We start from the raw sequence: 22,940 nt of genomic DNA, 5'->3' as shown, positions 1-22,940 counted from the left end.
GTTGTGGAGCCTACACATTTCTCTGTAAATTATTTATTTTTTATATTTAATTCAATAGTTTTTTTTTTCTCGTATGCTTTCTCAGACTGTCTGTGTATTGTTGAATGGTCTTTGTACCTTTTCCTTTTTGTTTTGTTTATGTTATTGTTTATTTTCTTATGCTAAAAACAATAAAAAGATATCAAATAAATAAATAAATCAATCTTCAGGTTAAGGAATTACAGTTAAGGTATTTATAATCAAAAAACAAAATACTTTATTTCGATTAAATGCTGTAATTTTGAAGTTTCTTTTCATTAAAAAAAAACAAAAAATTTAAATACATAACAGTTTCCACAAAAATATGAAGCAGGATAAATGTTTTCAGTACTGCTAATCATAAGAATACTTTGTAACGATTGGATGGGTACAAGTAAGTGATCATAACAGAACAGCAAATCAGCACACTATAATAACAAGGATCATGTGACAATAAAGACTGAATCAATGGTGCTGAAAATACAGCTTTGACTTAAAAGAATAAACAACATTTTAAACAATATTCAATACAAACACTTACTTTCAAATTTCATATTATAACAGTTTGTAAAGACTTCCTTTAAAAACAGTGTGTTCATTGATCATCTCACCTGCATTCCTTCGGCACATGTTCATGTCAGCCACCTGTTTCCATGTGTTAGTGGTAGGGTCAAACACCTCACAGCTCTTTCTGACCAGCGGTCCGTCATGTCCACCGACTGCATACAGCAGACCTTTCAGCACACCTACACCTGTTCAGCACAAACACAAGTGTTTACACAGATTCAGAGTGATGCAGGCGTATGCGCAGGTATGTGTTTACCTGCACCGCTGCGCCGGGTGCCCATCTCTGCTGTGTAAGACCATTCATTAGTGTTGGGATTATAGGTCTCCACTGTACTCAAACACTGACGTGTGGCTCCGTCATAACCTCCCACTGCATACAGCAGACCTACAGAACAACAGCACAGACAAATTATTTTGCATCTAGATCAAATCTGATTTAATGCCACAATTTTAACAAGTAAAATTAATAATAATAATAATGTGTAAAAAATACAAAGTTAAAATTATAAAGTAATTGTTCTGATAAATGTTACATTATTAATCCCACATTAAAATGTTTAAAATAAAATTTGGTTTAAAACCAAATCTAAATAATGTACACCTACACTAACACTCTAATGTTAGTTGGTAATTATTATCATTATTTCTGGCATTTATTTGATCAGTAACACGTCAAGAAAATGCATTATTGTATTATTAACGATCATTTTAATATGAATATTTTAGATTGAAAACCATCTCTATTTCTATGTATTGTTCTTTAAAAACAAAGAATTACAAAAATAAAGAATTCAATATTAATATTATATTGATTGATTTTTCTTTCTGTGTGTGTATAATGCAGAAAATAATTTTGATTTTTGTATTTGGTGCACAAAACATTTATTCAGTGCTGAAAATGATAACATTTATTTTTATGTAAATCATACAACAATTGTTTTTCAAAATTCTTTGATGAACAGAAGGTTAAAGGGACAAGATTTATTAAAGATAGAATTGTACATTTTGAAACTAATTAATAGTCTTTACTGTCACTGAATAGTTTTAAAAGTATAGTTCACCCAAAAATCAAAAAAATTCTTCCATGATTCACTCCTCCTTCAACAAGAAAGAAGATCATTTGGAAAATGTCGTTTGCTGGCGCTCATTGTCATCCATAGTAATTGATTTCCTACTTTGGTAGTCAATGGGTTCCAGCAACCACCACTCTTCAGGCCTTTAAAGCCTTTAAACTTTTAAAGGTTTAAAACCACATAAATAATGAGCTTAATTATCGTTATTATAAAAATATTTAATAATGATAATTATTATCACCCTTTGAATTTTTGTTTCTTTTTTAAATGTTTCCCAAATGATGTTTAACAGAGCAATGACATTTTCACAGTATGTCTGATAATATTTTTTCTTCTGGGGAAAGTCTTATTTGTTTTATTTCAGCTAGAATAAAAGCAGTTTTTAATTTTTTAAAAAACATTTTAAGGTCAAAATTATTAGCCCCTTTAAGCTCTATTTTTTTCGATAGTCTACAGAACAAATCATTGTTATACAATAACTTGCCTAATTACCCTAACCTGCCTAGTTAACCTAATTAACCTAGTTAAGCCTTTAAATGTCACTTTAAGCTTCATAAAAGTGTCTTGAAAAATATCTAGTCAAATATTATTTACTGTCATCATGGCAAAGATAAAATAAATCAGTTATTAGAAATGAGTTATTAAAATTATTATGTTCGAAATGTGTTGAAAAAACCTCTCAAATGAACAGAAATTGGGGAAAAAATAAACAGGGGGGCTAATAATTCAGGGGGGGTACATACATATTAAATATTACATACATGTATAAGAGCAGAAAAATTTAGATTTATTGGCTGTGATTGTATAGATGGTGATTTGCTTGTAGGCATTTACTAACCTCCAACAACTCCCACTCCAACACTGCTTCGTCTCGTGCTCATTGGATTGACATGGAACCACTCATTGGCCTTAGCGTTATATGCTTCTACAGTAGCTAAACCTGAAAAACATCATCATCATCATCATCATCATCACGGTTATGACCAATAAAACATCTCCACATTAACCATAATGAATGCTTCTGCAACAACATTAAACATGCTTGATGCAAGATTAGCTCATATGTGACCCTGCAAAACAAAACCAGTCACAAGTTTCAATTTTCGGAAAATTCGAAATAATAATGAATAAATAAAGTCTTTCCACTGATGTGTGGTTTGTTTGGATAGGATAACATTAGGTCAATAACTATTTGAAAATCTGGAATCTGAGGGTTCAAAAAATAAAAACATACAGTTCTTAGCAAAACATATTATTAATCAAAAAATAAACTTTGATATAATTACAGAAAAAGTAAATATTCTAAATGTCATCATTAAAGATGAACATTCTTTAATATTTGAATGATTTGTGGCATAAAATAAAAACGCATAATATTAGCTTTTCCCTTAAATATACCTGTACAACAAAAGACTGGTTTAGAGCTCCAGGGTCACATCTTCCGCACTTGTTACCTGTGCTGCCGTCAAAGCCTCCTACGGCATAGAGCAGACCACTGAGGAAAGCACAGCCTAGTGTTGACCTGCGGTCCTGCATGCTGCTGACGCAACACCATTCGTCCTTCACTGGATCATACGCATCCACTGTCCTCACACGCAATGAGCCATTAAAACCCCCCACAGCGTACACCACACCACCCATGAACACCACACCTACGGGTCACAAACAGAAAGATGGCTCAAGCAATGAAACAGTAAAAAAAAAATGAAATGAAAAAGTTTAAAAAAAAAGCCTTTCACAGTTTTTTCAACAGATTACAAATGTATCATACAAAAAATAATGTCTTTCACCCATTTACCATGATTTACAGAAGACATCCAGTAAAACGGCATTCAGTATAACAAAAGTTTCTATACCAAAATATTTTGCATATTTAAAGCTACCGTCCTCTTTGTCACCATCTCCGTTTAAAACCTGGAACTTCCTCCAACTGACTGTGATTTAAGAACATTATAATCTATTACAGCTTTTATTAATATTCTGAGTTCCGTTTCGGTAAATTTGAATCTTAAAATATGAATTTCAACCAGGCAGACATGTTACTTATATATTGCACTACCAATGGCGATTAAATCTACCTATTGCTTAGCTCACATCACATAAAAACCTGGAAATTATTCATGTAATACTTCACAATAATATTCACTTTCAAAAATATTCAGACATTCAAAAATCAGCACCACATGACTATGTGCATTTATGTATTACCTGTAGATTTCAGTTCCTCTACAATCTAATCTCTAAATTGATGTAGCATTAGAATTTCATATAAAAGAATAGATGAGGTAAATTTTTGATCCTTGATTGATCCCCACCTGCAACATACTGTAATCTACTAGCCTACAGTCCTTTTATACAGTTGAAGTCAAAATTATTAGCCCCCCTGTTTATTTTTTTCCCCAACTTCTGTTTAATGGAGTGAAGTTTAACACATTTTTAAACATAATAGTTTTAATAACTCATCTCTAATAACTTGTTTATTTTATCTTTGCTATGATGACAGTACATAATATTTGACTAGATATTTTTCAAGACACTTCTATACAGCTTAAAGTGACATTTAAAGGCTTAACTAGGTTAATTAGGTTAACTAGACAGGTTAAGGTAATTAGGCAAGTTATTGTATAATGATGGTTTGTTCTGTAGACTATCGAAAAAAAATCTAGCATAAAGGGGCTAATAATTTTGACCTTAAAATGGTTAAAAGAAAATTAATAACTGCTTTTATTCTAGCCGAAATAAAAAGACTTTCTCCAGAAGAAAAAATATTATCAGACATACTGTAAAAATGTCCTTACTCTGTTAAACATCATTTGGGAAATATTTAAAACAGAAAAAAAAATTCAAAGGGGGGCTAATAATTCTGACTTCAACTGTATGTACTGTATACAGATGTGATGTAATAATGCAAAGATGAGCTGTGACCCACCCACATTATAAAACATTAATATTATATTATAAAACATAAATTATGACAAGTTTACACTGACACAAATACGATCAATATTAACTAAAAGTGTCAAAGAGGCTGCATGTGAAGTTCCATTGTACTGTTTAAGGCATCTTAGATACCACGAGTGCATTTACACTACAGTTTAAGCTGTAAATTTACATTTACATTTAGTCATTTAGCAGACGCTTTTATCCAAAGCGACTTACAAATGAGGACAAGGAAGCAATTTACACAACTATAAGAGCAGCAGTGAACAAGTGCTATAGACAAGTTTCAGGTGTGATGTTATATGAGACTGATGTTATAATGAAATGATGTTATAATGAGACTGGTGATTTAAATGTAGAATCAACTAAATACAGAACTTTGAAAACAAAAATACTATTAACATTACATTTAAACCTTTGACAACAGAGTGACTGTCTAAGTTAGTAAGTCAATGATTAATTTGCCCAAAATTTCCATTTTTTGAAAAAGCAAAGCAAGCAAAGTCTTTAAGAATGGATCATTGACTAATCGATTAATTCAAAAACACATTCTTAAACAAAACAAGACTGATTATATCTAAAACGGATGTCACTTAATATTATTTATAATACCTTTATTTATTTATTTATTTTATATTATTTTAGATTTAAAATTGTATTGATTTGTTTTGTTTGTTTTTTATTTATATGTATAAATGTTTCATTTAATTTTATTGTATTAATTTTATATTATTTTACATTTTTATTTAATAACTAAATTCATTTATTTAATTATTTGTTTATATTTATATTTGTATTGATTAATTGGTTGATTGGACAGGGATTTTATTTTATTTTATTTTATTTTACAGCTACTGTTGGAAAAAGTATGTAATGGTGACAATCTTAGAAGGAGAACATATTCTGTCTGTTTTTGGCACAGCAGCTAATATTTCAAACTGGACAGTCTGACACCCACCCTGTTTCTGCGACTTACATATCCAGCAACCAAGCATCATGGTCATTTAATTAATGCCACATTTTAGCAGCCCATACTTGATGACAGATTCCCTAACAAACTGCATTAACTCACATTATCATTTCCATAATTAATTTTAGTACACACTGTTAATCCCCACCATTGTGAAAACCTTTAGAAGTGAAGCAACTGCAGTGAGCTAAGCAACAGTCAAGTCAGTACCGGAGAAATACAGTGAAGTTTTAACATGGAGAGCTGTTAAATACCAGAGCGGGGTGAGTCATTCTGCTCAGGATGCCAGTCAATGTCAGTGATACAGTCTGAGTTTGCCAGCTCACCTGCTCGACATCGTCTGGAGGGCAATTCTGCCACCTGGAACCACCGCTCCTCTTCAAAATCATAGCACTCCACACTGCGAATGGCTTTAGGAGCCTGTCCCCCGACCACCATCATCACCTTCAAGACAAAAATCTAATTCAAAATCTGTCCTTTAACACAGTCATTCTGGTTGTCTTACCTTAAATGTTTTATTAATCTGTTCAATAAGCATGAACAAATGCATCTATAGTTTTATCTAGGACTGGGCAATTAATCGAAATGAAATCGCATGTCATGCACATCATGTCAGGGAAGAAAAGTTTATCCATCAGCAAATCTCCTCCGAAGGCCAGAGGGCACTCTTGTGCGAAAACTACAAAAAACCCACAAAGAAGAAACCCAGGAAATCCCCATAGCACATTGATTGAATTATTCTCTAATCGGTTGCCTATTATGTCGTGAATATACTCCTGTAATTTATACTGCAATCCTTTTTTGTCTGGCGTTCTCAGATATTTCACCTGTTCGCCAAAAATGACATTATATCCCTGGCTGACACCAGCACATACACATTGTAAAAGCCATGCCAGGCATGAAAGCTTTACAGGTGTAGCAACAGTAACTAAGGAGGGCGGGGCTTAGCGAAGGGTCAATTAGCATTGCATGAAAGAATTTGCTACATGCATAATTGCAAGTGTAATGAATTGAGCCAAGATGCTCAGATGGTTGGCCAGTGTTTAAATGCAGCATGCATCCCTGCACATTACAGCTGGTCTCAATGAAAATGTCCCGAAATTCTAAATGTCCCGACAGACCTTTGGGTAGCTGATGGGTGTTCTCACTCTGGTACGAATAGTCTTCATCATCGAGCGCTGATCAGCAGGCAGCAGGTGGTACTTCATGGCCTCAATTAGGTAGTCTTTACAGGCACTACTGTTCTTCACTAGCGTTTCCTCCTCCACCCTCTACAGGCACATTAAATTCAGTTACATCAGGGGTGGGCAAACTCAGTCCTGGAGGGCCGGTGTCCTGCACAGTTTAGCTCCAACTCTAATCAAACACACCTGCTTATAGATTTCTAGTGATCTTGCAGATACTGATTAGCTTGTTCAGGTGTGTTTGATTAGTGTTGGAGCTAAACTGTGCAGGACACCGGCCCTCCAGGACCGAGCTTGCCCACCCCTGATTTACATCCATTATAAAACAGCATTAAACCACATATTTATTAATGCATATGCAAGTGCGTAGACACACACACACACACACCTACCTGTACAAGGTATTCTCTGGAAAGAAGCGGCAAGCGAACATGTTCCATCAAATGAGCCAAATGTTCCTGACGTACATCTTTATCATGCATGACCCATGCTATGACTGCTTCAAACACCTAAAAACACACACTGGTTTATTAAAATCAAATAGACCCAATAATAAAACCATTTATTTCAGCCGCAGGTGAATAAAAAAAAAATAAAAAATAAAAAATAATAAATTTAAAAAAAAAAAGCGTAAGCAGGTTACAAAAGATTTTGAGATCAGATAACCACAATTATGGTTTACACTTGGTATTTCCAATGAGTCTGTTATGAGCCTCTTTTCTCTTTTTTTGTCATGATCTCCATTATTTTGAGGGATGCTCAGTGCAACATACGAATACTGTTAAATGAACAAACCCATTTTATAAAACTTAAAAGTGAGCAAGTAAGCACGCAAACAAATTAAACAATGATGCAACAATGTTTTATCAGGATCTGAGTGTTTTATGTTTTGCATAACATGTCCATATATATATATATATATATATATATATATATATATATATATATATATATATATATATATATATATATATATATATATATATATATATATATATATATTAGGGCTACACAATATTGGAAAAATTTGACATTGCGAAATTTTCTATTTCTGTGATATACAGTTAAAGTCAGATTTATTAGCTGCCCTTTGAATTTTTCTTTCTTTTTTAAATATTTACCAAATGATGTTTAACAGAGCAAGGAAATTTGTATGCAGTATGTCTGATAATATTTTTTCTTCTGGAGAAAGTCTTATTTGTTTTATTTCGACTAGAATAAAAGCACTTTTTAATTTTTTAAACAACATTTTAAGGTCAAAATTATTAGCCCCTTTAAGCTATACATTTTTGGTAGTCTACAGAACAACCCATCGATTGGGCTATACAATAACTTGCCTAATTACCCTAACCTGCCTAGTTAACCTAATTAACCTAGTTAAGCCTTTAAATGTCACTTTAAGCTGTATACTAACACTAATACCTTGAATATATCTAGTAAAATATTCTGTACTGTCATCATGGCAAAGATAAAATAAATCAATTATTAGAAATGAGTTATTAAAACTATTATGTTTAGAAATATGTTGAAAAAAATCTTCTCACCGTTAAACAAAAATTTGGGGGAAAAATAAACAGGGGGCTAATAATTCTGACTTCAACTGTATATTGAGATGTGAATACAGCTTTATTTGGAAAGAATTTTTAATTTTAGATTGATTAGGGTGATTTTGTTGGAATGTAAACCGCGAATAATATATAACAAATACTTTACAAGAACAGATATATACAATATAGCAAAGATAAATGTGAATTATAGTTTTCTGGAGAGTCTAACCCTATCAATCAGCACTGCATAGTCTTCATTGTATATAATATAATCTTCATAAAAGTTACAAACATTATAATATTTGGTGGTCGGATGTTTTAAACACTGAAATGTTCACATAGTCACAGGCTTTTAAGGGATAGTTCAGCCAAAAAAAATTAACATTATTTACTCACTCTTCACTTGTTTCAAACGTTTATGAGTTATTGAAATATCTTCTTTTTGTGTTCAACATAAAAAAGAAACTCATAAACGTTTGAAACGAGTGAAGAGGGAAATTAAATTAGTGAGTAAAGTAAAATTTTTGGGCGAACTATATTTTTAAAAACGCACGCAGATGATAAACTCCACTCGTACATCCACTCGTATGTCAAAAATAAGGTCAATAGACTTTTCCAGAATGGTAGATCTCATTTATTCATTAATTTTCTTTTCGGCTTAGTCCCTTTATTAATCTGGGGTCACCACAGCGGAATGAACCGCCAACTTATCCAGCATATGTTTTACGCAGCGGATGCCCTTCCAGCTGCAACCCATCACTGGGAAACATCTATACACACTAAGTCACACACATACACTTCGGTCAATTTAGCTTACCCAATTCACCTATACCACATGTCTTTGGACTGTGGGGGAAACCTGAGCACCCAGAGGAAACCCACGCGAACACGGGGAGAACGCCTCAATTCTTATCCTTCTCATTTATTATTGACTTATTTGGATCTCTGAATAAGATTTAGATTTTAAGGATCTTTTGGTCTACTTCACTTTGTAAGGCAGGTCCTATTTAAGTGATTTTTTGATTGCGAACATGTGTGGCAGTAATTAGGCCTGGGTATAGCTAGAGCAAAAGAACTTTAGTTGAGATATATTTTAACCGAGGGAAACACTTTTACACAGGTCTGTGTAGTTTTGTAATTTGTTTTCCCCGTAAAGGTGCAGTACGCAATTTTGACACCCAGTGGTTAAACTAGGTATTGCACGCCTGGTTCAAAACACACACAAGCGCAGGTTGCAAGATTGATAACATTACCAAAAGTGTGCCTAACTATCGAGCCTAAAGGTTGATTTAAGGCTGATTTGAATCGTGTTCTAAATAAAATCAACGGCATGCGACAGAAGGAATATTTTCCATTTTAAAAGGATTTTTTTGTCCTGATCAACACTTGAAGATTATACTTTGCAAATGGCTTCTACTTCTTGCAGCTGAACAACAAGATAAACTGACAATGATCACCTCAAATAGACCTCATGCGCTTTATTCAGTGTTGTGTTAATGCTAATAATGCGAGTTTGAATGCCATTTTACATGACATTTATTGCCATACTACTGAAAGCAGCAGCAGAAAGTTCACCTCAGATCCTAAAATAAAATAAACCGTGTGAAATTGAACTTTAGAACTGTGACCAACACATATCAGTGATTCAGCATGTACATTTAATAATGTTAAAGAGGTTTAATATGCATTAATTAGATTCTAAACCTTACCATTTCGTTGGAGTGCAGTAAGTGCACTATTCTGTGCTTCTAAATGGCTGTATTTAAATTTCTGTCATGTTTTGTTTGGTGCAAACAACCAAATTGCTTATCACTGCAAATCACGTCACGTAGCGTGTTGTAAGGACATGGGGTTACAATGTAATCTGCTCACCTAATGTTTATGTTCATAATACTAATATTATTTGCTAATTAATAACCACCTCATGTGGAATTCATTTTGGATTCTGCTACTCCACCGGAGGTCGCATTTCAGTCTCGGACACATACATTAACAGCCTTCCTGACTAAATGAATCACACCAAGGCAACACAGGGTGCTGAAATGTAATTGGCTAAACTGGCAGTGGGCTGGTTAAATGACCAAAACAAAGATAGACGTTCCAGCACGTAACTCACATTTTTAAAGCAGAATATCTGACTACAGCATTGTTCTTCAGATAAACAAGAATGTTCACTTAGTATGTTTCTTAAATATCTGCAAACATATTATGGTATTTTTATACTTTAGAAGAGTCAAAAACGTACATACATCACCTTTATTAATTAAAAAGACTTGACGGTAAAAAATGATGGGTTCACTTCTGTTTTCTAAATTAGTTTGGTGAACTGAAACATGCAAGAAAATAAGAAATCAGTGAGGGGGCAAACACTTATTCACACCAATGTATATTAAGATTGTGACGAGTTATAAAATGTCAACATATTATAGCCTAAATCTTGCCTCACACTAAGGTTATTTATCAACTAATCTGATAATCTGAAAGACTTACTGACTTTGACAGTCATTAGATTCTGCGGGACTCAACTGTATAATATCATTACCTTGAATAGGTTTCCTCTCTGGAGAAATAAGCGTTCGGTGATTCTCAATACATGTATTCATGAAATCATTCTCCTCAAAATCTGATCACAGGATATGCTTATGATATGCATGCCAATGCCAAGTGTGAGTAACATGCAATCACTAGCTGGATGACCACAGATGAATAAAAAAACAAGGTGGGAAAAGGCAGAAATGAAACTAGAATTAACAAAACACCCCAAAAATATTATATCTTTAAAAGCTGCTGTTGCCATGGTAAAAAAACAGGATGGTGCCCACGCCTTGAATCTTCCAACTCCTGTTTCCATGGCGACAAACAATCTCTCACCAGCAGCTACAGCTATTCCCATAGTCCTTCTATAACAGCAGTGTGTTTCCATCGCAACAGAGTGGCTGAAGTCTGCAGGATAAAACCACCTGTGACGTATGCAATAAAGTTTCCAGGTTCAAGCCTTTACTCATTTAAACTGATTAAAGAAAACTCTCAATCTCAATAGCGGTTTATGACCACTGTATAGTTATATCATACATTAAAGGAAATCTTTTACAAAATAATTATGTGCACTACAGACTCTGGACTTAAAGCATCACAAACACTATAATTGTGTAGCGATATTTGGCTAATAAAGTGGGTTGGGCGGCAGGGGGTTAAAAAAAAACACTACAGTTTCTCAAATAATTTAATTCAATAAAAAATTAAGCTTTAACAAATGCATGGTTTAATCAAGTAAACCAAAAATCAAATATATAAAAAAAACAAGCTTTAACTTCAACACATTTTAGTTAAACTCACCATAAACCAAACAAAACTTAAATAATACGTATTAACAATACCTATTAATTACCTTTTACAAAACAATCAACGGGTGATAAATTAACCAACCATAAAATTATAAATGAAGTAAATGACTTCTGAATATACAAAAATCAATATTAATCAAATTTATATTGATAAGTTAGGGTAATTAGGCAAGTCATTGTTTAATTTTTTGTATGATTCTTTGTTCTGTAGACAATCGAAAAAAAAAAACATATTGCTTAAGGGTGCTAATTATATTATTATAATTATTATATTTAAAAAAAATTATAATATAAAATTTTATTCTAAATTTAATTCTATAATATTTATTATTTTATTCTAGCCGAAATAAAACAAATAAGACCTTCTCCAGAAGAAAAAAAAAATATTATAGGACATACTGTGAATCATGTGCAAATCACAGAAGGGATAATAATTAGACTTCAAATATATATACTTGACTTAACTCAAACCCTAACGCTAAGATTTTACACTTTATTTTGGCTAAAAACTATAAAACTGTATTTGCATTAACAGTGTAAAAAAAATCCCTTCAAAAGACTAAACTAAATAAAATAAAGTCCTCACAAAATTAAAATCAAGACGATCCATTAGAACATGCTTCATAGTTAAAGTACTTTTACAAAGAGAACATGTGGAAGGATCTTCTCCGAGTATTAAAAACTTGTATGTCATTCTAGAGTGACTGATTCTACAATATAAAAAAAAAAAAGTATACAAAATTTATCTCAAGTCATATTTGGCCAATAAAATAGAATCATTTGTTGTTCGCTTTTGACATACAGCATTTCAGAACCAGAAACTAATGCTTGACATCAGACCTAGCACGCAGACATTACAGATCACTAGCAATCATTAAGCATGCCGTTACCTTTTCTTCTGAGGGAATGGTCAGTTTGTCACTTGCAATGAGGCTGCACACTTGGTCCATGCCCAGATTGAGAAACTCCTCGCTCTGCACGACCTCTGAGAAGTGTTGCTCTGTGCGTGTCAATGAGTGGGAGAGAGACTGAGACTGTCAAGCAGCTACTGACACACATTTCTCCAATAAGACGTATAACTATTACGATAATTGTGTGCATGAACTTGTCTTTTATGGACAGAGACACACCTGCGTATGTGTTGGCGAGATTGAGCAGCTCCGTGCAGGCGTGCAAATCAGCGAAGGCGCGGATACCGAGGCAGTTGGTCGGGTGAAGCTGAGTTATGAGAAACTCACAGCAGGCCTTTTTAACCTCCTGTAACTGCAGCAGACCAGCAGCTGGCAAGAGCACCTGAACACACACACACAAACACAGAAAAGACCTCACATACTGTCTCAAAAGTGTTATTTGCCCCACAATAATTTTAACAATGGAGGTCTTTTTTCTTTTGTTAACACTTTACAGTAAAGTTCAATTTGTGACCATTATTAAGTTGATTAACAACAAGGGATAATCAAGGGTTTCAAGGACGAGGGCTGCACATTAGCTTCATGTAATATGCTCTATGTACACAGCATTGGTTATCTTTATATAAAAATGTCCAGTGTATTGTAATTTACTGCTAAAGCCTTTACCAATCTTTGTTAACTTTAACATTCACTAATGGATTATTAACATTAACTATTGTCAACTATAATTTAATGAAGCTGAACTAACAATGTAACACATTACAAATAATAAAATCCTATTTGCAAACCTAAATAATAATAATTTCATTTTTAATGTGCCTTTCTTACACTCAAAGTGCTGTGAAACTGAAAAATTAATGACGTAAGCACTTCGTATATATACACAATTGTATGGTTTACTGTTTGTTAATGTTAGTTCATTCATTTATTAACTCTTATTTACCAATGGGTCCTTCTTGTACAATTTATTTTAGTGTTCGAAGAATAAATGTTAGTTAATGCGGTTATTTTTAAGTGTTCAAGAAATGTATTTATTTTTGTAAAACCACAGACTGGCAAAAATTGAATAATCTACTAAATATTTAAAGGTGATATATCTAATAATTTAAAATGTGTTCACTTTTTTTTTTATTTCCGAGCTGTGAACAACTTTCCCCGAAACTTAAGAAAAGATCTTTGCTGACTTTCTACGATGTCAATCGATGTCTACGATTTTTAGCAGTGAAAATCAGAAGAATAAACTTACTTCTGAGAACCTTATTTCCATTGCAAGACAAAACAAATGCTTTATGAAACCTTCAAAATAATGCTGAAAGAGCTACTCTATACTGTGGTGTCATTTTATTATGCAAAGAAAGAAATTCTAAATATAGTCTCAAATTGCTAGATGTACATGTCGGTCCATATAGTAAAATAGACTTTATAATCAAACAGTGTCATTTCAATTATTAACTAGCTACATAAATGAAATTAAATGAAAATAAAGATCAATTAAATATTATTACATTAAATAATAATTTACATAAAAAATAAATGAAATTCAATTCAATAATAAATTCTATTAAAAATAAATGAAATTAAATTGAATGAATTTAATTAAATAATAAATGAAATTAAAATGTATTTATTTATTTGAAATTAAATAATAGATTCAATTAAAAATAAATTAAATCAAATTAAATTCAATTTAAAATAAATTAAATCAAATTAAATTAAATGAATTAAATTAAATAATAAATAAAATTAAAAATGTATTAATTTAAATTAAATTAAATAATAGATTAAATTAAAAATAAATTTAATTAAAAGATAAATTAAATTAAACAATAAATTAAGTTAAATTAAAATTAAATTGCAAATAAATTAAATAATAAATAAAAATAAATAATAGATTCAATTACAAATAAATTTAATTAAAAATAGATTAAATTAAATAATAAATTAAGTTAAATTAAAACGAAATGAAATAATAAATTAAATAAAAATTAATTTAATTAAATTAAATAATAAATAAAATTAAATTAAAGAATAGATTCCATTAAAAAAATTTAATTGAATAATGAATTAAATTAAATAATAAATTAAATAATAGATTCAATTACAAATTTAAAAAAATAAATTAAATTAAATTTAAATGAAATAAATTAAAAAATAAATTAAATAAAATAATTTTTTTTATAAATAAATCTATTAAATGAAATAGTAAATTGAATTAAAAATAAACTCAATTAAAAATCAATTAAATAAAATAACTAATTTAATTTAATTTAAATGAAAATTAAATGAAAATGAAAATTAAATGAAATTGAAATTAAAATGAATGAATGAATGAATGAATGAATGAATGAATGAATGAATGAATGAATGAATGAATGAATGAATGAATGAACTGCATCTCACACCATTGAACATTGTGGCAAGTTTAAAGCAGGTCAAGTTGCACTTCAATCGACTTTTCTTGTTTTTTATACTGGAATGTGTCTGCACACCCCTCACTCTTGCTCTATGCACTTGCAGACTTGCAAACTGAAGTGACCTCTAAACACTGGGCATGTCATCTAACCCCAGACTATTCTCATTGCAAAGCTCTGCAGCAAAGTTTGCATTTGAGTCCCTTCCTTAAAAATTCAGCTTCTAACACCCTCTGTCTAGGCAACTGTGCAGACACGGATACATAAGCTACTGACACCCACCCACACGGCATACACACACATCCACACACTTCCTGGTTGTGTTTTTCTGTCTTCTCAGAGTACCAACATGATTCATTCAACTGTGTTTTAAGCACATATTTTCAAGTGCCATGCAAATGTCCAATGTGGTGCTCCAGTCACCTGCACATTCTCCTCGGTTACTTGGATCTCAGCAGTGTAAACATAGTCGATGAGCATTCCCAGAGTCCAGCCGTCAATCTCTTTGATTCGAACCTTCTTCTGGCGGCTCTCGGTCATCTCTCCTACAAAAAAAAATGGCGTTTCAATATATCGTTCTGTAGCCGTTAAGAAAATCCATTCTCTTTAAATACACAATACTGGATATTTTGATAATATTATAATATTAGCTATAAATTAATATTTGAAATTGTAAATTACATTATAAATTAAGAGCCTCGGCTATGGAAGCATACGAGTAGCATAATTTATTTCGAAATGTAACATGCAAAATGCCAGTGCAGTATGTTAAATGGCAATGTATTTCTGTATTTCAGTTAGCATTTTGCAAGACATATGTGCAATGTTTGGTGCAGAATGAAAATAAAAATTTAATTACATCATTTGCATTTCTCATTTCAAACACGGTTGTAATATGTAAATTGGATCCATATTTTAATCCTTTATAAGTTGCAAAATTAAATTGAAAAAGCAATACACAAACTGAATTTGATATTTGTATAAAGTACAAGCGGAAACTGTGGCAAAATGATCATTTAAATGTTATTTGTCCTAAATGCATTTACACTCACGTCTAGGAAACGCAGGATTACAGCATAACACCGTGGCATGTTTTGAAATGCAATACACAAAATGATAATGCAATATGTTAAATGGAAGTGTATTTCTGTACTTCAGTTAGCATTTTCTAAGATATATGTGCAATGTTTCTGCAAAATGAAAATTTAAAAAAAGAATCCATTTTCATTTAATACATTATGAAAGCTGATGTGAAATTGAAAATTCAGGAGGTGAATTTTGACCTTTATGGTTCATAAAAAACTAAAAAATGCTTTTATTCTAGCCAAAATAAAACAAATAAGACTTTCTGTGAAATCAGACATACTGTGAAGATGTCCTTGCTCTGTTAAACATCATTTGGGAAATATTTAAAAAAGAAAAAAATGTAAAGGGGGCTAATAATTCTGACTTCAACTGTATATTCTACTGCAATAATATATTTTATAGAAATAAACAAATACATTTTTTCTAGTCCAATTAAATTCTATGAGGATGTCATGGAGAGACCTGGCTTGAAGCACTCTTCATTGCTGCTTTAATGTGCTTTGCAGAAATAGGGTATCTTTGTCAAATAAAATTGAAGACAAAATTATTATTATTAACTTTTTCAAATATTTTCCAAGCGATATGGAACAGAGCAAAGTTTGCAGATTATTTACTATTATGTTAATTCAGCTTTTCAGCGATTCAGCCAATTGTGTTTTCACAGTCAGGAGAGAAGTGTAAAGGAGGACGTATGTTTTATATACGTTGCTCAGCAAAATGCACACCTCCAAACGGGGTTAAAGGTGTCACATACTGCGTTTCTGTCTTCATGTAATGATGTATTTGCAACTGCGAAATCACTCATGAGCTGACACACTGTATGTTTACTACCGAGAGGGACAAGTGCATGCCTGCCACTGATGTCTACTTTAGTGAACAGAACCTGCTTAGGCTGTGAATATAATAAAGTTGTAAATAACGTTTAGTTTGTTGCCAACTGAACTCAAAGTGATGGCAGCCATGACATGAGCGCATTCGGCAATGAAAAGTTAAACAAAAGTGTGCACATCATTTAAATAATCATATCGCATTTTAGAGCTATGATTACGTCAAATGTTTGATTTGTTTTTTCTTTCATAGCGAACACAAAGGGTTGTGCATGAGAATAAATGTTTACAGTGTGAGCATAACTACTCTAGCCTATATAACGTTGAAAATAATGCAGGAGAGAATCTGATAATGACAAATGTTTCATTTTACCAGTGAAAACAAATGGTCTAATAATGTTGTCAGTGGCAAATGACAAGCATATGTCTCAAACATAATATATCACCTTTAGATTTATGAATAGTTGTATTCTGATGTTTTCACTTTACTGTGAAATAAAAAACAGGACAAATAAGTCTATTCAAGTCCACCATTCCATGTCTATACAAAATGTAGCAATTTTACCAAAAGTACACATAGGCCTAATATTATTATTGTTGTTTTACCATATGTTTAACAATTAACAATAATATGGCCTACTGATATGAACCTTTATTTTATATCTACAGAATCGTGAGAAAATGGCGATCTTAACTTTAAGCAAAAATAATTGTTATTCTTTTACTATTGTCCAATGACGATAAGTAGACTAACCTGCCTAGTAAATGTAAATAAGAGTTTAAACAGGCTTTAAATAGTTTTTTGTTTTTTAGTTTTATCAATCGTAATGAATTACTCTTTACAGTGTTACCTGGATAAAGTTTTTTTGTTTCTTTCTTTTTATGTAAGAGGCTGCTATGAGTTAGATGCATGCTAACAATGAAATATGAGTTAGCGTCAGAGAGGCAAGTACAGTTGAAGTCAGAATTATTAGCCCCCTTTTGAATTTTTTTTTCTTTTTTAAATATTTACCAAATGATGTTTAACAGAGCAAGGAAATTTTCACAGTATGTCTGATAATATTTTTTCTTCTAAAGAAAGTCTTATTTGTTTTACTTCGGCTAGAATAAAAGCAGTTTTAAAATTTTTTAAAAAACATTTTAAGGTCAATATTATTCGCCCCTTTAAGCTTTTTTTTTCTCAAGTCAACAGAACAAACCATCGTTATACAATAACTTGCCTAATTACCCTAACCTGCCTAGTTAACCTAATAACCTAGTTAAGCCTTTAAATGTCACTAAGCTGTATAGAAGTGTCTTGAAAAATATCAAGTCAAATATTATTTACTGTCATCATGGCAAAGATAAAATAAATCAGTTATTAGAAATGGGTTATTAAAACTATTATGCTTAGAAATGTGTTAAAAACCACTCTGTTAAAAAAAATAAACGGGGCAAATAATTCAGGGGGGCTAATATTTCTGACTTCAACTGTATATTTGAGGAAAATCATGTTTTTAGCTGTGTTATATTATTTTCAGAGACAATGCATCTTTAGATTTAAAATAATTGTTAGCCATGTAAATAGCGAAACATTCACAATCCATGCACCACAAACAATTAATCTGTGCAGATCAGCACATAACACTGAACAGAATCCAATAAACTATTTTCAATTTACCAAACTGAAATCAAAAATGTGATTTTATCCTTTTTTCCAACATAAGCTACGCTAAATATAATTTGATTAATCGGGACTAACCAATGTGACCTTGTAAATGAGTATGTGTGTAAGTGAGTGTGTGTTTATGCGTTTTCTCACCTGTAAACATAGCATGGAAGTAAGGGCTCCCTGCAGCTAAGACGACTCGATGAGCGGCAATCTCCACATCCTCCGCAATGATGGTGACATCACACAACACACTCTGACTGCAGAGAGATGTTTGGGCATTAAAAAAAAATCTAAAAAGTCCCAAAATCAAAATCCACTCCGTTTAGTTTATTAAGTTTTGAAAAAAAAAAATCTATTTTCAAGAACTACATTGAATGGCTCAATGGACTACACGCAATGTTTGCGCAATGCCCAAATCCCGCCATTTAAATAAAAATGAAAATCAAATTTTATTTTTTACTGTTGGCACCATTAATTTTTATTCATATAATTTACCTTTGTATTAAAGTTTTATGTTACATCAACAAACAGCCTTTTACTACACTTACCCATTAAATTTACAATTCATTCATCAAGGTAAAAGAGTAAGTGACCTAAATATTTAAATTAGGTCTTTTTTTTACTAATTTTCATGTCATTGCAACTTTCAGTATTCTGTAAAAAAAATAAATAAATAAAATAAATAAATAAATAAAAAATGGAAATGAAATATTAGGGGTGGACCACACCAAGCTGACGCCAAAAAAATAGCCCTGACAAAAACCCGATTTGTTATCGACTCGTGTCTGGTCCCACAGACAAAGCATAAACAAAGCGTTTAGTACCATAAATCACAGCAACTGTCACTCACCACAAACAGATTCACTCCTGCAAATATCTCCGATAATCTAATAATCCACATTGTTTGCAAAAATTTGAGAAATGTATCAAAATTCCAGCCAGCTTCTTTGTGCTCCTTCTTTACTTAAATTGTTTACATGATTATGTCACTTCAGTTTTTGATCTCTGATTCATAAAAAACACTGTCTATACAGTGCATAGCGTTGAACAATATGACATGTATCGTACTGACATATGCTATCATTTTATTTGTGGCGTCACAAAACACATTGTTGATGGTAATACTTTTTCATAATTTATACAAGCGCAATATTACGCGACATCATGAGAATGCAGATATAAACATAAAAAACAGAATCATGAGAAAGCTGCTATCTTAAAAGTACAAATTTTTTTATTTTATGTTGGATCTGTAAACATTAGTTTTTGAAAACTGTTATATATTTTATTCATATTGATACAACAGTTCTGTCTGGTTCTCGAATCTGATTGGCTAATAGCCGTGCAACATTCTGCATTATCAGCGTTCATACAGCCTCTTCACCCTTGTGTATTACTCCACCCACATAGAGTGACAGCAGACCGGTGGCTATCAGCCTGTCATACTGAGCAGAGCAAAGACGGTTCAGCCTTATAGTCTTAAAATGTCAGCAAAATCACCTGTTTTGTCATCACTTTGGATACTACGCTACAGAATCATTCAAATACTAGCTCTAAATTGACATTGGTGAATTAGCAGCGGTTTCTGCTATTCTGACCAGCTGCAGACGTGAATGAATGGCTGAAGAAAGTATGGCTATATATCGTCACTGGTGGAACACTAAAGCCTGGTTTATACTTCAGCATCGAGTGATCGATGTGACCCACGGTGAATGCAATGTGCGTAGCCGTCCATTTATACGTCTGTGCACTTTTTGTGCTGCTCTGCAATAACAGTAGGTGTTCATGTTCCTCTGTGTCGAGCGCTTTGTTTTTTCCGAACACTACCTTAATGTGCAAGTGGCTCAAACGTGCTCATTTTGAGGCAGGAATAAGCAGTTGTGCAACAACTTTAATCATAAGCTAAACACAAAACAAAAGTTTCCAACTAGAGCTCCCTCACGGGATTTCACACTCGCTTCATCAGACTCACACAGCTCTCACCTCCGCCCACACTCGTCAGCGCTACCAGGCTGACCAATCACAGAGCTTATGCTACGCGTCGTTGCAACGTGTAGTTACATTTTTTGAGAAGTGCGCGTTGACGACGCCGACAGACATGGAAAGGGCTATGCGACCATGTGTAGGCTGCACCGGAGCATACGCGTGAGCTTGATGCAGAAGTATAAATCAGCCTTAAGTGCCAACGGACGCCTCCCACCAGCGCAAATATATAGCAATAATGCTCTGCTACTCCTGTGATATTGCTTATATATTTTACATTTTACATCAAAGTCAGTTCTAAATAAAGTGAGAAATATGATCACAAATAAATGAGTAAACTTTAGTGTATATACTTCAAAATGTAACAAAGAAATAGCCCTTCCAAGTGGTTGTGTGTATATATATATATATATATATATATATATATATATATATATATATATAAAAATATATATATATATTAGGGCTGTAAAATTAGCGCGTTAACACACACGATTAATTTAAAATATTTAACGCGTTAAAACAAATAATCGCAAATAACGCAGTTTTTTTTATTTCCTGTTGTGGTCGACGTGTGTTTAACGTGCAAAGAAATATGGATAAGACCAAGGAAGCGCTTTTAGAAGGAAAGTTTCAGTATAAAACAATTAATGTCGCATCCCCATATATATATACTATATTGTGATATTTATCTTTATCAGGATATGAGATCATTTATACCTTCTACACACACACACACACACACACACACCTGCGGAGCTCGTTCATGATCCTGAAGGCTTTCTTCATGTGTCGTGGATTGATAGTGACTGCACTCTGTTTCTCACACACATCATCCTTCAGCTCCACAGCTTTATGATGGCAAAGCTTAGTGCATCTGAAACACAAATATATATTCATGTATATATAAAATAGACGTTTAAATCTTATTTCAATGCTTTGGCGTTTGTGTAGACACTCAAAGATGGGCATGGGATCTATTCATGTTTATATATATGGAATAGCAAAACTTCAAATAAGTTAATATTATTATTTAATATTAATGAGGTTAATAAATATTGCAGATGTAGTGGTCATTGATAGTTTATGTTAATTTAGGCATTTACATACAAGTTGTATTATTTTAAAAGACTCTTGTCTAACATGAATTATTAATTAAACATGACCAAGGATTAATTAATATTTATAATATTTACACTCATATTTAATTTATTCTACAATAAATATACTTTAAAACCTAGTTTTCCCATGTGGTCGCCCATCTAGGTACTGACCAGGCTCATCCATGCTTAGCTTCAGAGAGTAACCAGCCTTGAGCTGCAGGGTGATTTGGCTGGCATTTCATCTATTGTTTCACGAAATCAGTTGATTATTCAGTTATTAACAAGTCCTGTTTTATCATGGTTAATAACCTGTCACAAACACCTATGAATTATTTGGCTGTTTGACATAATAACATTTATTTGAAATAGTTGTGATATAGTGCAGTGTTAATTCAAATAAAGGAAATTTAAAAGCATAAGCAAATATTGAGTATTATTATTAACTTTCTCATCATACTAAATAGTCTTACTACATTCATTTTCCTTCGGTTTGGTCCCTTTATTCATCAGGGGTCGCCACAGCAGAATGAACCGTCAACTTATCCAGCGGATGCCTGGATATTCTAAAACGTTTAACGTGAAAAAAACTTAACGTGGCTTAATGTACCTAAACATCAACCAGAAAAACCCAAATTTCTGTCAAACTTTACTTGTAATTAACCCAAACTACTGTAAAAAGAACGAGTCCCAATTCCATAGATAATGTGAAAAACATAACGTTAAGCCTATTCTCCCATTTTGAAGTCCATTATAAGGAAAAAGCTTAACGTGGCTTAATGTACCTTAACAACAATCAGGGAAAATCAAATTCTATCAAATTTTACTTGTGAAAAGTACTAACTACTAGCAAAAGAATGAGCCCCGTTTCCACAGCTAAAGTAAATAATATTGTGTCAAGTGTTTTCCCCTTTGTTGTTGTGAGGATGTTAATGCACAAATGCATTCTATTGACAGCAAGGGTTAATCTATCATAAATAAAATTAGATTTTATTAACAGCCTTTTTTAACATTTAGTTTCCACTGGTTGTTGTAAAGTTACATTAAGCCTTTCCTTATTATGGACTTCAATGGGGAGAAAACGCTTAACGTGCTATTGTTAACTTTATCTATGGAACTAAGGCCTGTTTTTTTTTTTTTTTTGACAGTAGTTAGTGTTAAACAGGAATTTGGGTTTCTCTGGTTGATGTTTAAGTACATTAAGCCATATTCAGCTTTTTTCACATTAAGTGTTTTAGAATGTCCCCGGATGCCCTTCCAGCTGCAACCCAGTACTGGGAAACATCCATACACATTTTACACAGCTAATGATTAATGATAAACCAATT

At 32.3% G+C, this 22,940-nt stretch overlaps 1 protein-coding gene across 1 annotated transcript in view; it reads right to left on the bottom strand.

The window, feature by feature from the left end:
- Positions 1-22,940, bottom strand: part of klhl2 (kelch-like family member 2) — a 31,954-nt gene that overhangs the window by 7,354 nt on the left and 1,660 nt on the right. Inside the window, exons 2-13 of the mRNA XM_056460319.1 lie at positions 21,264-21,389; positions 18,680-18,786; positions 15,389-15,510; positions 12,774-12,936; positions 12,534-12,643; positions 7,145-7,261; positions 6,690-6,839; positions 5,895-6,012; positions 3,113-3,310; positions 2,497-2,598; positions 842-970; positions 630-770 (exon numbers count right to left, since the gene is read on the bottom strand). Of these exons, the coding sequence (XP_056316294.1) occupies positions 630-770; positions 842-970; positions 2,497-2,598; positions 3,113-3,310; positions 5,895-6,012; positions 6,690-6,839; positions 7,145-7,261; positions 12,534-12,643; positions 12,774-12,936; positions 15,389-15,510; positions 18,680-18,786; positions 21,264-21,389 (1,583 nt within the window). The remainder of the gene's footprint in view (positions 1-629; positions 771-841; positions 971-2,496; positions 2,599-3,112; positions 3,311-5,894; positions 6,013-6,689; positions 6,840-7,144; positions 7,262-12,533; positions 12,644-12,773; positions 12,937-15,388; positions 15,511-18,679; positions 18,787-21,263; positions 21,390-22,940) is intronic.

The sequence above is a fragment of the Danio aesculapii genome, chromosome 1, assembly GCF_903798145.1.
Source record: "Danio aesculapii chromosome 1, fDanAes4.1, whole genome shotgun sequence".
Lineage (NCBI taxonomy): Eukaryota > Metazoa > Chordata > Actinopteri > Cypriniformes > Danionidae > Danio > Danio aesculapii.
The sequence above is the reverse complement of the archived record's forward strand: the minus strand, read 5'-3'. Positions and strand labels throughout refer to the sequence as shown.